Consider the following 20,378-nt stretch of genomic DNA (forward strand, 5'->3'; position numbering starts at 1 on the left):
AGGAGAGATTGACTTCATCACTACTTGTTTTTATAAGACGTGTTGACATGCTGAATGCACCGAGGTGTCTGTTTAAACTACTAACACACAGCTCGGACACCCATGCATACCCCATAAGACATGCCACCAGAGGTCTCTTCACAACCCCCAAGTCCAGAACAGACTATGTGAGGTGCACAGTACTACATAGAGCCATGACTACATGGAACTCTATTCCACATCAGGTAACTGATGCAAGTAGTAAAATTAGATGTAAAAAAAGGGAAAAATACACCTTATGGAACAGAGGGGACACTGAAGAGACACACACACAGGTACAGACACACGCATATGCACAGGGGTGCTAGCACACACCCTCTACACACACATGCACTGTAATATTGTTGTATAGCGATATCATACATTTTGTGTTGTCGGTGTGTGGTGGTGTGACAGTGTTCTATGTCTTATCTTTTGTTTTATGTTTAACATAAGTTACTTAATGTGTTTGGATCCCAGGAAGACTAGCAGCAGCTAGTAGCTGCACCAATCAGATAATAGTGGAGTAGGGGAAACAGAATGGTGTGTAGTGAAACCTGCTGAGAAGCATCTCTGCGGAGAGAGAACAGTCAGCAGAGACACACGTCTGCCTGACTCCCTTTGTCCGTCCAACATCATTCATCACAACCACACTTCACTAAAATACCTCTTCTCTCCACATCCCATCCTGCCTGCAGTGAAAACACTAGATAGATAAAGGATGACAAAGGGGCTAATGCACTGATGTAATAGTCTAACTAAAGCATACATCACAGTAGCATATGGCCTCCAGGGTAGTGGCAGGACTAGTAGAGAAGCCTTGTAGACCAGGAGCCTGTGTCTGTTTGGTATATAGATTAGTAGAGACGCCTTGTAGACTAGGAGCCTGTGTGTGTTAGGTCTATAGATTAGTAGAGAAGCCTTGTAGACTAGGAGCCTGTGTGTGTTAGGTCTATAGATTAGTAGATAAGACTTGTAGACTAGGAGCCTGTGTGTGGTAGGTCTATAGATTAGTAGAGAAGCCTTGTAGACTAGGAGCCTGTGTGTGTTAGGTCTATAGATTAGTAGAGAAGCCTTGTAGACTAGGAGCCTGTGTGTGTTAGGTCTATAGATTAGTAGAGAAGCCTTGTAGACTAGGAGCCTGTGTGTGTTAGGTCTATAGATTAGTAGAGAATCCTTGTAGACTAGGAGCCTGTGTGTGTTAGGTCTATAGATTAGTAGATAAGCCTTGTAGACTAGGAGCCTGTGTGTGTTAGGTCTATAGATTAGTAGAGAAGCCTTGTAGACTAGGAGCCTGTGTGTGTTAGGTCTATAGATTAGTAGATAAGCCTTGTAGACTAGGAGCCTGTGTGTGTTAGGTCTATAGATTAGTAGAGAAGCCTTGTAGACTAGGAGCCTGTGTGTGGTGGGTCTATAGATTAGTAGAGAAGCCTTGTAGACTAGGAGCCTGTGTGTGTTAGGTCTATAGATTAGTAGAGAAGCCTTGTAGACTAGGAGCCTGTGTGTGGTAGGTCTATAGATTAGTAGAGAAGCCTTGTAGACTAGGAGCCTGTGTGTGGTAGGTCTATAGATTAGTAGAGAAGCCTTGTAGACTAGGAGCCTGTGTGTGGTAGGTCTATAGATTAGTAGAGGATAAATCACAGTGGGAGCTTTATAATTCACATCATCAGCGTGTGACTATTACAGAAACAACACACTATGGTAATGACAATGTATATGTTGTAACATTTCAGTAATAACACATAAGTATGTTATAAGTACATACATTGTTCCCTTAACAATCTCCTGTGTGCAAATATCAATATAGCACAAAGAAAGGCATACATTGAGACTGAGTTGTAAAATAACGTATGGAGATACTATGAGAAGTGTATAGAGAGAGGGGACATAGAGAAGAGTGTGTGTCAAATCTGCTAATATAACATAGAATATATGATATTTCATGGATAAAACATCTATGATTGAAAAGCCATATGTGAGCAGTTTAGTACAGAGAGTCGTAGATATACTACCCTATACTTTTCTACCCTATACTATACCGTAACACTATAGTCTCAGAGCAGGACGGGTTTATCTACCCTATACTATACCGTAACACTATAGTCTCAGAGCAGTACGGGTTTATCTACCCTATACTATACCGTAACACTATAGTCTCAGAGCAGTACGGGTTTATCTACCCTATACTATACCGTAACACTATAGTCTCAGAGCAGTACGGGTTTATCTACCCTATACTATACCGTAACACTATAGTCTCAGAGCAGTACGGGTTTATCTACCCTATACTATACCGTAACACTATAGTCTCAGAGCAGTACGGGTTTATCTACCCTATACTATACCGTAACACTATAGTCTCAGAGCAGTACGGGTTTATCTACCCTATACTATACCGTAACACTATAGTCTCAGAGCAGTACGGGTTTATCTACCCTATACTATACCGTAACACTATAGTCTCAGAGCAGTACGGGTTTATCTACCCTATACTATACCGTAACACTATAGTCTCAGAGCAGTACGGGTTTATCTACCCTATACTATACCGTAACACTATAGTCTCAGAGCAGTACGGGTTTATTTACCCTATACTATACCGTAACACTATAGTCTCAGAGCAGTACGGGTTTATCTACCCTCACGAGGAGAAGAGTGGACACACTCTTAGAACTAAACTAACAAAGACAGGACGAGGAGGAAAAGAGGAAAAACAAGCCAGTGAATCTTTCTCCATCTCTGTGAAAGTCACACTCTCTCACTGAACCCTGACTGCTCTAGAGATCCGCTCCTTCCTTTTCCTTTCCCCCATCCTTCCCTCTCTTCTCCTCTCGCAGATAGATGCCAAGACTAATGTTTGGACTAACGAAGGACAGTTGAGACTACAGAATAAAGTATGAGGACCATGAAGAGTAGCATCTACTCTTTCCACACTCTCTAAAACAACCAGTCTGTTCAAGTAGGCTTACAGCAAATAACATTCAATAACCAAGTAGCCATCTATTAAATAACACAAACAACTCATTCAATAACCATCTATTAAATAACACAAACAACTCATTCAATAACCATCTATTAAATAACACAAACAACTCATTCAATAACCATCTATTAAATAACAAACAACTCATTCAATAACCATCTATTAAATAACAAACAACTCATTCAATAACCATCTATTAAATAACAAACAACTCATTCAATAACCATCTATTAAATAACAAACAGCTCATTCAATAACCATCTATTAAATAACAAACAACTCATTCAATAACCATCTATTAAATAACAAACAACTCATTCAATAACCATCTATTAAATAACACAAACAGCTCAAAGTGTCATATCTCCCACACAGCCATGCAATATGGTGATCCCTTAGCATCAGAAGTGTAAACGGTCTGTCTCCTTACCATAGACTTGGTGAAGGGGCGAGCCAGGGTGAAGAACAGGGTCATCAGCCACCAGCTACGATGGATGGCCGTGTACATCATGTTCCCAGGGTGCACTGCATTGCAGGTGACCCCGTGGAGCGAGAGGCGTCGGTGGAGCTCGTTAGAGAACAGGAGGTTGCACAGCTTGGCCCGGTTGTAGGCCAGCATGGACCAGTAGTCCTTCTGAGGAGGAGACAGCACAGCCAGGTCCACCTTACCACACTGGTCCAGCAGGTCTGTAAACCTGGGGAGAGAGGAACTAAGATTAACTTTATGTACCTAGTAAAGTTTTCATTGTACAGGAACAAGTCAAGGACCGAGTACTTTAAGGTTAACTTCAATGAAAGTACACTTGAATTAAATTCCATAGACCAGTGCTCTCCAACCCTGTTCCTGGAGACCTACCGTCCTGTAGGTTTTCACTCCAACCCTAATCTAGCACACCTGATTCTAATAATTAGCTGGATGATAAGGTGAATCAGGTCAGTTACCACTGGAGTGAAACTCTTCAGGCACAGGGTTGTAGAGTCCTTCCATAGACTATACACATTTAAAATAGAAGTAGAAAAGTAACTGTGTGCATCGGGGCTGTAGTTACTATAGCAGCAGAAGTGTGGTCCTGGCTGAATACAAATCTAATGCGTGACAGGATGTTTTTTAATTGCCTGCGACAGAGCAGTTAAAGCCCAGATGTTTGACAAGGCTCTTGAACATTACACCGCTCGCTAGGTTATTATGCAGTCACAATAACACAGAGACACACCACAGTCAAACACACTCCCTCCTCCTCCCTCAAAATGTGTGTGTGTTTCTGTCTGTTTGTGGTTGTGTGCATCTACATCTTAATCCCGTCATTAGAAACCCACCAATCAACATGTCACCTGATTTCCTTGTTGTGATTTTCCAAGCTGCCTGCCTGGCGTTTGCTTACCGCTCCCTCTCCGCTACATCCTTGCTTGGCTAAATTACAACATCTGCAGGCTTTATATTTCATGTGAAGAAACTTCACAACTGCTTTAGCGCTTGGTAGGGTTAATAAATCACTTGGCGATACACATTTTTCTCTCAAAGCAAGTTTCTTGACATTTAATAATACAATATGCTCTCTTTTAACTTGCGCCTGTCAAGATTTAAATAAGGTTACACTGATTTCATAGTGACCTACACCACATTGTCAACACTGTAAAATGTCTGTCTTTTTAGTTCAGAAAACAGCACAAATAGAAACATTCCTGGCTTTTACTTAGACATAAAGAGCACATATAGATAGTTTATTGACACCATTTCAGCCATCTAGCCATAACCCTTTCACAGAGAGTGTAATAGGGGGTTTAAAATACAGTGTAACAGAGAGATTTAATACAATAGTTTCTCTCCTGATCTTTGAGAAGGCCTAATGCACTTATTAGTATTGTGTCAATTACACTGCAGACCCTGGTGTTGGGGGGTGATAAGGTTTTCTGCCTTTTCCCTCATCCCTCTTCCTCTCTCTCCATCCCTTCATACCTCCATCTCACCCACCTTGTCTGCTATACTCTGTAGGTCACAACTTTACATTACAACAGGGGGCTTAGGGAGTATAATCTACTACCAGGTCAGGGGTCAGACTGAAAGCCTGTTTAGGGAGAGGCTAAGTGAAATAACCAGGAAGTCACGGGAAATAACACACAAACAGAAAAGTGAGTAACTTCAACGGATGCAATATAGGTGTGGAATGGAGCGGGCAGAATGGCAGATGTAATATCAGATATGGTCTCTATCCCCTCTTCTATTCTGGACTAGTCTGTAACTGACTCTCTTTTCTGGCTAAGCCCTCTTTGAAGGGGTTAGGCACCATTGATTAGGGATGGGAGAGACTGGGGGGAGAATAGGATGGAGGAATACTGGAGGGGATGGGAGAAGAGGGAGAGACTGGGGGGAGAATAGGATGGAGGAATACTGGAGGGGATGGGAGAGGAGGGTGAGACTGGGGGGAGAATAGGATGGAGGAATACTGGAGGGGATGGAGAGACTGGGGGGAGGATAGGATGGAGGAATACTGGAGGGGATGGGAGAGGAGGGAGAGACTGGGGGGAGGATAGGATGGAGGAATACTGGAGGGGATGGAGAGACTGGGGGGAGGATAGGATGGAGGAATACTGGAGGGGATGGGAGAGGAGGGAGAGACTGGGGGGAGGATAGGATGGAGGAATACTGGAGGGGATGGAGAGACTGGGGGAGGATAGGATTGAGGAATACTGGAGGGGATGGAGAGGAGGGAGAGACTGGGGGGAGGATAGGATGGAGGAATACTGGAGGGGATGGAGAGACTGGGGGGAGGATAGGATGGAGGAATACTGGAGGGGATGGGAGAGGAGGGTGAGACTGGGGGGAGAATAGGATGGAGGAATACTGGAGGGGATGGGAGAGGAGGGTGAGACTGGGGGGAGAATAGGATGGAGGAATACTGGAGGGGATGGGAGAGGAGGGTGAGACTGGGGGGAGAATAGGATGGAGGAATACTGGAGGGGATGGGAGAGGAGGGTGAGACTGGGGGGAGGATAGGATAGAGGAATACTGGAGGGGATGGGAGAGGAGGGTGAGACTGGGGGGAGAATAGGATGGAGGAATACTGGAGGGGATGGGAGAGGAGGGTGAGATAGGATGGAGGAATACTGGAGGGGATGGGAGAGGAGGGTGAGACTGGGGGGAGGATAGGATGGAGGAATACTGGAGGGGATGGGAGAGGAGGGTGAGACTGGGGGGAGGATAGGATGGAGGAATACTGGAGGGGATGGGAGAGGAGGGTGAGACTGGGGGGAGGATAGGATGGAGGAATACTGGAGGGGATGGGAGAGGAGGGTGAGACTGGGGGGAGAATAGGATGGAGGAATAAAGCAGGGGATGGGAGAGGAGGGTGAGACTGGGGGGAGAATAGGATGGAGGAATAAAGCAGGGGATGGGTGGGGAGAGACAAAGATATGGGGAAATATGTAGAAAGGAAGCGAAAAGAGGAGAGGGGAAATTGGAGGGATGGAAAGAAGAGAATCTTGGCAAGAGGAAAGGGCCTGCTCTCGGTATAACTTATTAAACAGGTCCTGTATCAATCATATGTTGTCATTTCACTTTCTTTCAAATCACACTTCACTCTCCCTGTCAGTGTACGGGAGCTGACAACTTGTGAATATGAGTCTCATAACTGTAGTTGACTAATTGGTCAGCTAGAATAACTCTGCCAGGGGCATTGTGATTGGCTGACTGTAGCCAGGATCAATGTGTCCCATGCAAACGGACTGCCTCTGATACACACGGGGCAACATACTGTAGGAGTACTCCTTCCCTCCCTCGCACCCTCCCTCCCACCCAAGTTGAAGTATCCCAGTGAGAAAATAAATAAACATAAATATGGGTGTATTTACAATGATGTTTGTTCTTCACTGGTTGCCCTTTTCTTGTGGCAACAAGTCACACTGTGATGGCACACTGTGGTTTCACCCAATAGATATGGGAGTTTGTTTTCAAATTATTTGAGGGTCTGTGTAATCTGAGGGAAATATGTGTCTCTAATATTATGGCCATACATTTGGCAGGAGGGCAGGAAGTGCAGCTCAGCTTCCACCTCAATTTGTGGGCAGTGTGCACATAGTCTGTCTTCTCTTGAGAGCCAGGTCTGCCTAAGGCAGCCTTTCTCAATGGCAAGGCTATGCTCACTGAGATTTAATGGCAGGACCCTGTCTGACAGAATCTGTACAGAAGATGTAGATGCTGCTGCTCCTTTGTTGGGGACAGAAGCACCAGATCATCAGCAAACAGTAGACATTTGACTTCAGATTGTAGTAGGGTGAGGCCGGGTGCTGCAGACTGTTCTAGTGCCCTCGCCAATTCTTTTATATGTATGTTGAATAGGGTGGCTTAAGCTGCATCCCTGTCTCACTCCACGGCCCTGTGGAAAGAAATGTGTGTGAATGGATTGGGGTGATCAGTCCTTGGTTCCAAATATTGGGGAAGATGCCAGAGCTAAGGATGATGTTAAAGAGTTTAAGTATAGCCAATTGGAATTTGTGGTCTGTATATTTTATCATTTCAATCAGGATACCATCAACACCACAGGCCTTTTTGAGTTGGAGGGTTTGTATTTTGTAATTGGAGAATGTAATTGGAGAATCCAGTGGGTTCTGGTAGTCATTAATAGATGATTTTGAGATTTGATCATGTATATGTATATAGTTTTATCATGACGTTGGCCTGTGGGTAAGGTTTATTACCTCCCCCCATAAATACCTTTCTCCCTTCTCTCTCTCTCTCTGACTCTACTGAGGGACTCTTGAATGGCCTTTGTTAAACATAGAGAGTCTGGGAACATCAAACAAGTGGGGGGGGGGGGGGGGGGGGACCATATTTCGATAATAGAACCAATTGAAAATATGCATGGGTACTTAATGAATATGACGTCAGTTCGGTTGTCATCTGAGACATTATGACTGATGAAAGAACGACATAAACTATATCTGGGAAAGTCTACACATTATAGTTATCAGATTCACATGGAATTGTTGTGCAATTTAAATGCAATTTAAATGAAACTATTTGTGAAAAGATGAAATGTAATTTTAGCTTCCAAATGAGAGAATTGGGTTTTCATAAGATAAGAGCTCTGCTCAATCAGTGGCCCGCCACTATATAAGCCCTTGACGAAAATGTAACCTTCTGTTCCGGGTAAATTAGGATGACGGTCCGATGTCAGAAGGATTCAGATAATAACTACAGAACGAAGCCAACCTCAGTGTGAGCTTGGGTTGCGAATGGTATGAACTTTGAACTCTTATTCACTACAGAAGTGATACCTCCTAGCCGTTGAGTTAGCAGTGGCCGTCGTAAACGTGGGCTAGGAAAGGACGGATGATGTGTCTCGTCTACCACACAGCGACAACACTGCAACGTATCCCGTTCACCACCAGTGACATTCTTCCGAGGACAGGAAGATCTCTGTTGGCCAACATGACCAGCATCTACGACCAACCTCCCGAAGCGCAGCTCAGAGAAAATATTTATTGCATTTTCCTTTTCCAAATGGGCGGTAATTTAGAATGCATAAGATACTGTATTTACGATAGCAGAGCTTCTCCCTTTGATTCTCAGTCTTCCCGCTCTTTCACTCAAACCCAACCCCCTTTTCTTTGAGTAACAAGCTGTCATATCTGTTCCGTCCGATAGGGACGTTTTCCTTTATGACATCATTTGTAATCAAGCAATTATTCATTCTGTGTATATGTAATTCTGTGTGATTAGTTAGGTATTTAGTAAAGAAATAATTCAACTCAATTTTGTATTGCTGAATAGAATAGCATGTCATATCACTTAATCCGGCATAGCCAAAGACATGACAGTGTTTTACAATTTTCCAAGAAATAGTCTATGGATTCTTCAATTACATTGAGCTGATTTCTGACATGCTGTTCCTTCTTTTTTTCCTCTCTCTCTGTCTCTCTCTGTCTCTCTCTCTGAGCCCTAGGACCATACCTCAGGACTACCTGGCCTGATGACCCCTGGCCGTCCCCGTGGTCGTGCTGCTGATCAAGTTTCTGCTGTTTTGCCTGTGGCTGTGGAACCATGACCTGTTCACCAGTACCTTGCCCTGGACCTGCTGTTTTCGACCCCTCTCTCTCCTTCTCTCTCCTTCTCTCTCCTTCTCTCTCCTTCTCTAGTGCACCTGCTGTCTCGACCTCTGAATACTCAGCTATGAAAATACAAGTGACATTTACTCCTGAGGTGCTGACCTGTTGCACCCTCTACAACAACTGTGATTATTATTTGACCCTGCTGGTCATCTATGAACATTTGAACATCGTGAAGAACGATCTGGCCTTAATGGTCATGTACTCTTATAATCTCAGCCAGAAAAGGCCTGGCCAACTCTCGGAGCCTGGATCCTCTCTAGGTTCAGTTCAGTATTGATTTACATATAGTGTAAGTGTGAGGGTAGGGCTTATGCTTTAGGGGGTTAGGTACTGGTTATAAATAATATTTGTTTAGTCAGTGAATACAGACCTGTGTGACTCAGAGGACACCACCACCACACGGGCGGGGGCGGAGCATCGCAGCACTTCCTGTAGACACTGCACCAACAGGAAGTGACCTAGGTGGCAGATCTGGAAGGTGGACTCCAGGCCGTCCTCCGTCAGACGCCAAGGCTGGGTACACACAGCTGCGTTACATATCAGGATGTGGAGCGGCCTAAGGGGAAAGGAGAGGGACATACAGGCAATGAGACACTGAGCGCCAGTATTACAAGGTATAGGCACTGTGACCTCCTCTCCACTCTGTAACCAGAGATCTAGGGAGAAGGAAAGGAACTGAGAGGGGAAGGCAGGAGGGAAAGAGAGAGGTGTGCTATTCCTGTGTGCAGCTGCTAGAGACAGGGTATTAGTGATATGATATACTGTATGTATACTGTATAGCGGGCTTCCTCTCTTACTCCCCCATGGTCTGACTGAGAGATACTGAATACAGTTGGACACTAGCCAACAGAAACAACCAACACCTTGAATAGTCATCATATCAACCTGAGAGAGAGAGAGAGAGAGAGAGAGAGAGAGAGAGAGAGAGAGAGAGAGAGAGGGGGGGGGGGGGGGGGGGGGGGGGGGGGGGGGAATTTGGCAAAAAATACTTCAATCAGTTATAGAACCCATTGCCCTCTATGGCTGTGAGGTTTTGCGTTGTACTTTGTGTAAAACGCAAAACCCCAAACAATGCATGCAGAGCAGAATTAAGACTACACCCGCTAGTTATGGTTTCACCAGAAGTTGTCCTCCTAGCGGGATGCCTAGCCCTGAAAGGTTATTAACATCCAGAAAAGAGCTGTTCGATTCTACAACCAAATAAAAGGAAGTGATGACCACACATTCCACCACAGAGCCTCACCAACAAAGAGATTAACCTACAGAAGTTCTATCAGCCAGCTGGTTCTGGGGCTCTATTCACAAACAGACTCCACACCAAGGGGCCAGGGTTCCGGTCTTGAAGCACTGTTGACTGCTCCTACAGTTTTGCTTCGGTACTCTGGCCATGTCGGGCTGTGAGAGATCCTTGTAGGCGGCTTCCCTCCAGCGAGCTCGAAACCACAGTAACACTGGCCAACAATCCAAACACGCCCACCAATTTTTGATTTCTTCCATTAGAATGAATTACGAGGCCCAGGGCAGTGTGTGTACCCTGTGTTTAAGACTGCCTGCTGGATTCATTAAAAACTGGATGCTAGAAATTGAATGTGTGAATTGTTATGCATGGCTCTAATGATTCTTCCCTATAACACTGTTAGAGAGGACAGGAGTGTACATTCACCTTCTGGCCTCCTAACACACAGCACACACAGCTCACACAGCTCACCCAGCACACACAGCTCACCCAGCACACACAGCTCACAGAGCACACACAGCACACACAGCTCACAGAGCACACACAGCTCACACAGCACACACAGCTCACACAGCTCACACAGCACACACATCACACACAGCACACACAGCTCACACAGCACACACAGCTCACACAGCACACACAGCACGCACAGCTCACAGAGCACACACAGCTCACACAGCACACACAGCACACACAGCTCACAGAGCACACACAGCTCACAGAGCACACAGAGCACACACAGCTCACACAGCTCACACAGCTCACACACAGCTCACACAGCTCACACAGCTCTTAATAGAGCTAGAGAACATGTTGGTGGGTAGTAAGAAAGCAGTGTTTGGACACGCCTACTCATTCAAAGGAGTTTCTTTATTTTTACTATTTTCTACATTGTAGAATAATAGTGAAGACATCCAAACTATTAAATAACACATATGGAATCATGTAGTAACTAAAAAAGAGCTCAACAAATCAAAATATATTTTATATTTGAGATTCTTCAAAGTAGCCACCCTTTGCCTTGATGACAGCTTTGCACACTCTTGGCATTCTCTCAACCAGCTGCATGAGGTAGTCACCTGGAATGCATTTCAATTAACCGTCGTGTCTTGTTAAAAGTAAATTTGTGGAATTTCTTTCCTTCTTAATGTGTTTGAGCCAGTCAGTTGTGTTGTGACAAGGTAGGGTGGTATACAGAAGAGAGCCCTATATGGTAAAAGTCCAAGTCCATATTATGGCAAGAACAGCTCAAATAAGATAATTGACTGACATGAAGTAACAGAGCATTTAGAATACAGGTTTAGGTTTAAAAAGAATTCTAAAGTTTGTCATTTCTACATGTTTTTGTTGTATGTTTTAATGTCAGACTTGATTTGCCCTAACGAAAAATGTCCATTAATTATAATCCACATAAAAATAATTCACATTTCCTGTTGCTGCAGGATTATTTTCCTGCTGTGAGAAACTGGTCAAATTAAGATACGACATCTGTATGTAAGACCTCTTTCAGTTAGATAAACAAACTTTCATAGATCCAAATTGTAAAAAAAAAAAACTGTTGGTGATTTTACAGGTCAGTTAAAGAGGGACCACCAGTTAAAATCAGACCACAAGTTAGGCGAGAGCACTTGTCCTTAATGTGTATCTCTCAGAGCTCATAACCCCTCCTCCTCCTCCTCCTCCTCCTCCTCAGAAGAGCAGACATCAGTTCCTAGCGCAGGGTCTCATCTTCATAACCACCGGTCTAATGAAGGTGTTTAATGGGCCTACTGCTGCTGGCCCTGTCGAACTGTTATCTTAGCGCTGGTCAAGCGGGGGTGTTAAGTACCAAACAGGGATAGATGAGTATATTGTATATTTAGTGTAACTAGCCCCATTTGGCATGATCTCTGACATCAATGATAACCTGCCTGGAGGAGGTGATTGGCTCTGTGTGCGGCTGGGCTCTGTCCAATGATCATTAACACAGGACTTTATTGGCCATACAGGGACGGGAGCTGGAACAAACACACACACAGGGTAGAAATGTGTGTGTTTTGTGTGTCTGAAGACAAGCGTTCTCTAATATAGTTCTGGCAGTATCAGACAACTGCCCCATGCCATTCACAGCTCACAGACTCTCCTCTCCCCTCAACTCTGCTTTAACTTCCCCTGGGATGCCCCCACAAGTATATTTTAGTGATTACATTTAGTTTTGATACTTAATATGAATCCCTTTAGAACCCATAGTGGCCACCGACTGTATTTCTTTAAGTTGATTGGACATGATTTGGAAAGGTACACACCTGTCTATATAAGGTCCCACAGTTGACAGTGCATGTCAGAGCAAAAATCAAGTCATGAGGTTGAAGGAATTGTCTTTAGAGCTCCGAGACAGGATTGTGTTGAGGTACAGATCTGGGGAAGGGTACCAAAAGATGTCTGCAGCATTGAAGGTCTCCAAGAACACGGTGGCCTCCATCATTCTAAAATGGAAGACGTTTGGAACCACCTACTCTTCCTAGAGCTGGTCGCCAGGATAAACTGAGCAATCGGAGAAGGGCCTCGGTCAGGAAGGAGACTATGAACCCGATGAATCACTCTGACAGAGCTCCAGAGTTCCTCTGTAGAGATGGGAGAACCTTCAGGAGGACAACCATTTCTGCAGCACTCCACCAATTAGGACTTTATAGTAGAGTGGCCAGACGGAAGCCACTCCTCAGTAAAAGACACATGACAGCCCACTTGGAGTTGGCCAAAAGGAACCTAAAGGACTCTCAGACCATGAGAAACACAATTCTCTGGTCTGATGAAACCAAGATTCAACTTTTTGACTTGAATGTCAAGCATCACGTCTGGAGGAAACATGGCATCATCCCTACGGTGAAGCACAGTGGTGGCAGCATCATGCTGTGTTATGTTTTTCATCGGCAGGGACTGGGAGACTAGTCAGGATCAAGGCAAAGATGAAGTACGGAGAGATCCTTGATGAAAACCTGCTCCACAGTGCTCAGGACCTCAGACTGGGACAAAGTTTCACCTTCCTACAAGACAAGACCCTAAGCTCACAGCCAAGACAACACAGGAGTGGCTTTGAGACAAGTCTCTGAATGTCCTTGAGTAGCCCAGCCAGAGCCCGGACTTAAACCTGATCGAACATCTCTGGAGAGACCTGAAAATAGCTGTGCAGCAACACTCCCCATCCAACCTGACAGAGTTGGAGAGGATCTACAGAGAAGAATGGGAGAATGTCCTCAAATACAGGTGTGCCAAACTTGTAGCTTCATACCCAAGAAGACTCACGGGTGTAATTGTTGTCAAAGGTGCTTCAACAAAGTACTGAGTAAAGGGTCTGAATACTCATGTAAATGTGATATTTCACTTGTTTAGAGGAAGAGGAGTTAGAGATGATTGGAGGAATAGAGATGTGGAGCGAGAAGTGGAGGGAGAGGAGCGAAGAGTGGAGGGAGAGTAGAGTGGATCGAGGGGAGAGGAGAGGGGAGGGAGAGGAGAGTGAAGGGAGGAATGGAGAGTGGAGCGAGAAGTGGAGGGAGAGGAGCGAAGAGTGGAGGGAGAGTAGAGTGGAGCGAGAGGAGAGGAGAGGGGAGGGAGAGGAGAGTGAAGGGAGGAATGGAGAGTGGAGTGAGAGGAGAGTGGAGTGAGAGGAGAGTGGAGTGGAGGGAGGAATGGAGAGTGGAGCGAGAGGAGAGTGGAGTGAGAGGAGAGTGGAGTGGAGGGAGGAGTGGAGAGTGGAGCGAGAGGAGAGTGGAGGGAGGAGTGGAGTGAGAGGAGAGCGAGAGGAGAGTGGAGGGAGAGGCGAGTGGAGGGAGAGGCAAGTGGAGGGAGGAGTGGAGCGAGAGGAGAGTGGAGGGAGAGGAGAGTGAAGGGAGAGGAGAGTGGAGGGAGGAGTGGAGCGAGAGGAGAGTGGAGCGAGAGGAGAATGGAGGTAGGAGTGGAGCGAGACGAGAGGGAGAGGAGAGTGGAGGGAGAGGCGAGTGAAGGGAGAGGAGAGTGGAGGGAGGAGTGGAGCAAGAAGGAGAGTGGAGGGAGAGGAGAGTGGAGCGAGAGGAGAGTTGAGCGAGAGGAGAGTTGAGCGAGAGGAGAGTGAAGCGAGAGGAGAGTGGAGGGAGGAGTGGAGCGAGAGGAGAGTGTAGGGAGAGGAGAGTGGATCGAGAGGGGAGTGGAGTGAGAGGAGAGTGGAGGCGAGAGGAGAGTGGAGGGAGGAGTGGAGCGAGAGGAGAGGGAAGCGAGAGGAGAGTGAAGGGAGGAGTGGAGGCGAGAGGAGAGTGAAGTGAGAGGAGAGTGGAGCGAGAGGAGAGTGGAGGGAGGAGTGGAGCGAGAGGAGAGTGTAGGGAGAGGAGAGTGGATCGAGAGGGGAGTGGGAGTGAGAGGAGAGTGGAGCGAGAGGAGAGTGGAGGGAGGAGTGGAGCGAGAGGAGAGTGAAGCGAGAGGAGAGTGAAGGGAGGAGTGGAGCGAGAGGAGAGTGAAGTGAGAGGAGAGTGGAGCGAGAGGAGAGTGGAGCGAGAGGAGAGTGCAGGGAGGAGTGGAGCGAGAGGAGAGTGAAGGGAGGAGTGGAGCGAGAGGAGAGTGAAGTGAGAGGAGAGTGGAGCGAGAGGAGAGTGGAGCGAGAGGAGAGTGGAGGGAGGAGTGGGAGGCGAGAGGAGAGTGGAGGGAGAGGAGAGTGGATCGAGAGGGGAGTGGAGTGAAAGGAGAGTGGAGCGAGAGGAGAGTGGAGCGAGAGGAGAGTGGAGGGAGGAGTGGAGCAAGAGGAGAGTGTAGGGAGAGGAGAGTGGAGGGAGAGGAGAGTGGAGGGAGGAGTGGAGAGAGAGGAGAGTGAAGCGAGAGGAGAGTGGAGCGAGAGGAGAGTGGAGCAAGAGGAGAGTGGAGGGGAGGAGTGGAGCGAGAGGAGAGTGAAGCGAGAGGAGAGTGAAGTGAGGAGTGGAGCGAGAGGAGAGTGAAGCGAGAGAAAATGGAGCGAGAGGAGAGTGGAGGGAGGAGTGGAGCAAGTGGAGAGCGAGAAGAGTGGGAGCGGGAGGAGAGTGGAGCGAGAGGAGAGTGGAGGGAGGAGTGGAGCAAGAGGAGAGTGGAGGGAGAGGAGAGTGGAGCGAGAGGAGAGTGGAGGGAGGAGTGGAGCGAGAGGAGAGTGGAGCGACAGGAGAGTGGAGGGAGAGGCAAGTGGAGGGAGGAGTGGAGCGAGAGGAGAGTGGAGGGAGAGGAGAGAGTGGAGGGAGGAGTGGAGCGAGATGAGAGTGGAGGGAGGAGTGGAGTGAGAGGAGAATGGGAGGGAGGAGTGGAGCGAGACGAGAGGGAGAGGAGAGTGGAGGGAGAGGCGAGTGAAGGGAGAGGAGAGTGGAGGAGGAGTGGAGCAAGAGGAGAGTGGAGTGAGAGGAGAGTTGAGCGAGAGGAGAGTTAAGCGAGAGGAGAGTGTAGGGAGAGGAGAGTGGATCGAGAGGGGAGTGGGGTGAGAGGAGAGGAGAGTGGAGCGAGAGGAGAGTGGAGGGAGGAGTGGGAGCAAGAGGAGAGTGGAGGGAGAGGAGAGTGGAGCGAGAGGAGAGTGGAGGGAGGAGTGGAGAGAGAGGAGAGTGAAGCGGGAGGAGAGTGGAGCGAGAGGAGAGTGGAGCGAGAGGAGAGTGGAGGGGAGGAGTGAGCGAGAGGAGAGTGAAGCGAGAGGAGAGTGGAGGGAGGAGTGGAGCAAGAGAGTAGGAGGAGGAGGGCGAGAAGAGTGGAGGCGAGAGGAGAGTGGAGCGAGAGGAGAGTGGAGGGAGGAGTGGAGCAAGAGGAGAGTGGAGGGAGAGGAGAGTGGAGCGAGAGGGAGAGTGGAGGGAGGAGTGGAGCGAGGAGGGAGAGTGAAGCGAGAGGAGAGTGGAGGGAGGAGTGGAGCAAGAGGAGAGAGGAGGGCGAGAAGAGTGGAGCGAGAGGAGAAAGGGGAGCTAGAGGAGAGTGGAGGGAGGAGTGGAGCAAGAGGAGAGTGGAGGGAAGAGGAGAGTGGGAGCGAGAGGAGAGTGGAGGGAGGAGTGGAGCGAGAGGAGAGTGGAGCGACAGGAGAGTGGAGGGAGAGGCAAGTGGAGGGAGGAGTGGAGCGAGAGGAGAGTGGAGGGAGAGGAGAGTGAAGGGAGAGGAGAGTGGAGGAGGAGTGGAGCGAGAGGAGAGTGGGAGGGAGGAGTGGAGCGAGGAGGAGAATGGAGGGAGGAGTGGAGCGAGACGAGAGGAGAGAGGAGAGTGAGGGAGAGGCGAGTGAAGGGAGAGGAGAGTGGAGGGAGGAGTGGAGCAAGAGGAGAGTGGAGGGAGAGGAGAGTTGAGCGAGAGGAGAGTTGAGCGAGAGGAGAGTGGAGGGAGGAAGTGGAGCAAGAGGAGAGTGGAGGGAGAGGAGAGTGTGAGCGAGAGGAGAGTGGAGGGAGGAGTGGAGAGAGAGGAGAGTGGAGCGAGAGGAGAGTGAAGGAGGAGTGGAGCAAGAGGAGAGAGGAGGGCGAGAAGAGTGGAAACGAGAGGAGAGTGGAGCGAGAGGAGAGTGGAGGGAGGAGTGGGAGCAAGAGGAGAGTGGAGCGAGAGGAGAGTGAAGCGAGAGGAGAGTGAAGGGAGGAGTGGAGCAAGAGGAGAGAGGAGGGCGAGAGGAGAGTGGAGGGAGAGGAGAGTGGAGGGAGAGGAACATGAGGGAGAGGGAGAGGAGGAAGAAAATGATGAGGGAGAGGAGGAAGAAGAGGATGAGGGAGAGGAGGAAGAAGAGGATAAGGGAGAGGAGATTTTTTCACATAGGTGTTCCTTTGTCCAGGTGTGAAAGGGGCAGTGTGGAGTGCAAAATGGACTGCATCATCTGTGGATCTGTTTGGGCGGTATGCGAATTGGAGTGTGGTCCATTCTGTCTTGGATGATGGTGTTGATGTGAGCCATGTAGGTTTTACATACTGGGTCAGAGAGAAATAGAAAATGTCAGTGAAGACACTTGCCAGCTGGTCAGCGTATGTTCTGGGTATGTGTCCTGGTAATCCATCTGACCCTGTTGCCTTGTGAATGTTAACCTGTTTAAAGGTCTTACACACATCGACTACAGAGAGTGTTTTTGTGGAACCCTGGGGCAGTTCTTATTGTTACAGTAATAGCTCATAGGAATAAACAGACATAACAGATTACTTACAGTTTCTTGGTCTTGAAGGAGTCAGCGAACTCTCTGACACTGCGGAGAGAGGCCAGGTCCAACATCATGGCCTCCAACCTGGCCTTGTGCTGCAGAGAGAACAGACAACACACAATACCTTTATCATCAAATGCTCTGTGGTTCTGTGTAAATGTTTTTGGTTCTGTGTAAATGTTTATGGTTCTGTGTAAATGTTTTTGGTTCTGTGTAAATGCTCATGGTTCTGTGTAAATGTTTATGGTTCTGTGTAAATGCTCATGGTTCTGTGTAAATGCTCATGGTTCTGTGTAAATGTTTTTGGTTCTGTGTAAATGTTTATGGTTCTGTGTAAATGCTCATGGTTCTGTGTAAATGCTCATGGTTCTGTGTAAATGTTTATGGTTCTGTGTAAATGTTTATGGTTCTGTGTAAATGTTTATGGTTCTGTGTAAATGCTCATGGTTCTGTGTAAATGCTCATGGTTCTGTGTAAATGTTTTTGGTTCTGTGTAAATGCTCATGGTTCTGTGTAAATGCTCATGGTTCTGTGTAAATGCTCATGGTTCTGTGTAATGCTCATGGTTCTGTGTAAATGCTCATGGTTCTGTGTAAATGTTTATGGTTCTGTGTAAATGCTCATGTTTCTTGTGTAAATATTTATGGTTCTGTGTAAATGCTCATGGTCTGTGTAAATATGCATGGTTCTGTGTAAATATGCATGGTTGTCTGTCCATGTGTAGCTCATCACACACCATATGCCGGTGGACAGGGAGAGGAGTGGTGAAAGATAGATGACTGTACAGCTAAATGTGTATCTGCATTTACACACCGAATACAGACTATTCATTATCTACTCTATCACACTGGATCAGTCTACAGACTATTCATTATCTACTCTATCACACTGGATCAGTCTACAGACTATTCATTATCTACTCTATCACACTGGATCAGTCTACAGACTATTCATTATCTACTCTATCACACTGGATCAGTCTACAGACTATTCATGATCTACTCTATCACACTGGATCAGTCTACAGACTATTCATGATCTACTCTATCACACTGGATCAGTCTACAAACCAAATACAGACTATTCATTATCTACTCTATCACACTGGATCAGTCTACACACCAAATACAGACTATTCATTATCTACTCTATCACACTGGATCAGTCTACAGACTATTCATTATCTACTCTATAACACTGGATCAGTCTACAGACTATTCATTATCTACTCTATCACACTGGATCGGTCTACAGACTATTCATGATCTACTCTATCACACTGGATCAGTCTACAGACTATTCATGATCTACTCTATCACACTGGATCAGTCTACAAACCAAATACAGACTATTCATTATCTACTCTATCACACTGGATCAGTCTACACACCAAATACAGACTATTCATTATCTACTCTATCACACTGGATCAGTCTACAGACTATTCATTATCTACTCTACAACACTGGATCAGTCTACAGACTATTCATTATCTACTCTATAACACTGGATCAGTCTACAGACTATTCATTATCTACTCTATCACACTGGATCAGTCTACACACCCAGCTGATCCTGTCAGAGATGTATTACCATGACCAGGTATAGAACCCAGACTTCAACACAGCACAGCACAGCACAGCACAGCACAGCACAGCACAGCACAGACAGAGAGATAGACAGACAGACAGACAGACAGACAGACAGACAGACAGACAGACAGACAGACAGACAGACAGACAGACAGACAGACAGACAGACAGACAGACAGACAGACAGACAGTGTGTGTGTGTGTAAGTGGTCCGTCAGACTCATCCTCACACCTGAGAGAGAGAGACATCACTCCCGTGATCCAACATTGTCTGGGATTGGGAATATCAGCTTTTCCTGATGCACACTTTCCCCGCTGTCCCTAGAGAACACTGTCAGCTCACATTACCCCAGGAAGAGTGTTCCACGCATTGGTTTCCGAATTCCGACTCCCTGACAGCCTGACCCACATCTCATCTCTAACCCAGGAATGTCATAAGGGAATGAGGTTCGTTCCTGCATCTGTCTCTGTAGAGAGTGACTATATATGACACCCACAGCAAGGACACACATGGAAAGACACCCACCAGCCAAGACAAGCACACCAAGGGTTAACAGCTCCTTCATGTTTGAGGTACACTTTTCAGGCATTTTACATTCGCATTTACTGCCCCTATGAGTATTAATACATTCTCTCTCACACACACACACACACACACACACACACGCACACACACACACACACACACTGCTCAATGATGTGACTCAAGGGTAAAACCATACCAGCGTAGAATGATCTACTCCAGGGGTGTGAAACTCATTTTGCCCTGGGGGCTGCATTAGGTCTTCAAAGAGGTCCGGAGGACCGCACTGAAAATGTGTTCTATTTTATTGGTGTCAAAATTTGCTAAAATTGTCCTCTATTCTTCATGGGCTGGACAGTCATGAGACTGTATGAATGTAGGTTCTTTATCATTACTTCACTGTTTCCATTTGGTTTCAGTCATTTTAAAGTATATTGAGTTATTTTGTCTTTACTCAAACCACAGCGGATCTGACCCAGAATGGTTTTCCTGATGCTATAATATAGCATTGCAGGGCTATACAACGTTAAGGAGGTGATTATGGACATTATAGAATATCATCTACACACAGGTTAGAGAGGATATAATCAGCTCATTTAATGACCCTATAAATGTGACACACACACGGTCTATGCCTCCCTCACTAGAGTCTGGTTCCTCTAAAGGTTTCCTCCCACCTAGAAATAGAGTGAGAGAGAGAGAGAGAGAGAGAGAGAGAGAATAGAGTAGAGAGAGGAGAATAGAGAGAGAGTAGAGAGAGAGAGAGAGAGAGAAATAGAGAGAGAGAGAGAGAGAGAGAGAGAGAGAAA

The 20,378-nt window shown here is 46.7% G+C and overlaps 1 protein-coding gene across 1 annotated transcript in view; it reads right to left on the minus strand.

Annotated features, from left to right (window-relative positions):
* wwox (WW domain containing oxidoreductase) overlaps positions 1-20,378 on the minus strand; it is a 253,753-nt gene that overhangs the window by 157,107 nt on the left and 76,268 nt on the right. Inside the window, exons 6-8 of the mRNA XM_031802167.1 lie at positions 17,461-17,549; positions 9,480-9,665; positions 3,432-3,696 (exon numbers count right to left, since the gene is read on the minus strand). Of these exons, the coding sequence (XP_031658027.1) occupies positions 3,432-3,696; positions 9,480-9,665; positions 17,461-17,549 (540 nt within the window). The remainder of the gene's footprint in view (positions 1-3,431; positions 3,697-9,479; positions 9,666-17,460; positions 17,550-20,378) is intronic.

This window comes from Oncorhynchus kisutch, linkage group LG22 (assembly GCF_002021735.2).
Source record: "Oncorhynchus kisutch isolate 150728-3 linkage group LG22, Okis_V2, whole genome shotgun sequence".
Taxonomy (NCBI): domain Eukaryota; kingdom Metazoa; phylum Chordata; class Actinopteri; order Salmoniformes; family Salmonidae; genus Oncorhynchus; species Oncorhynchus kisutch.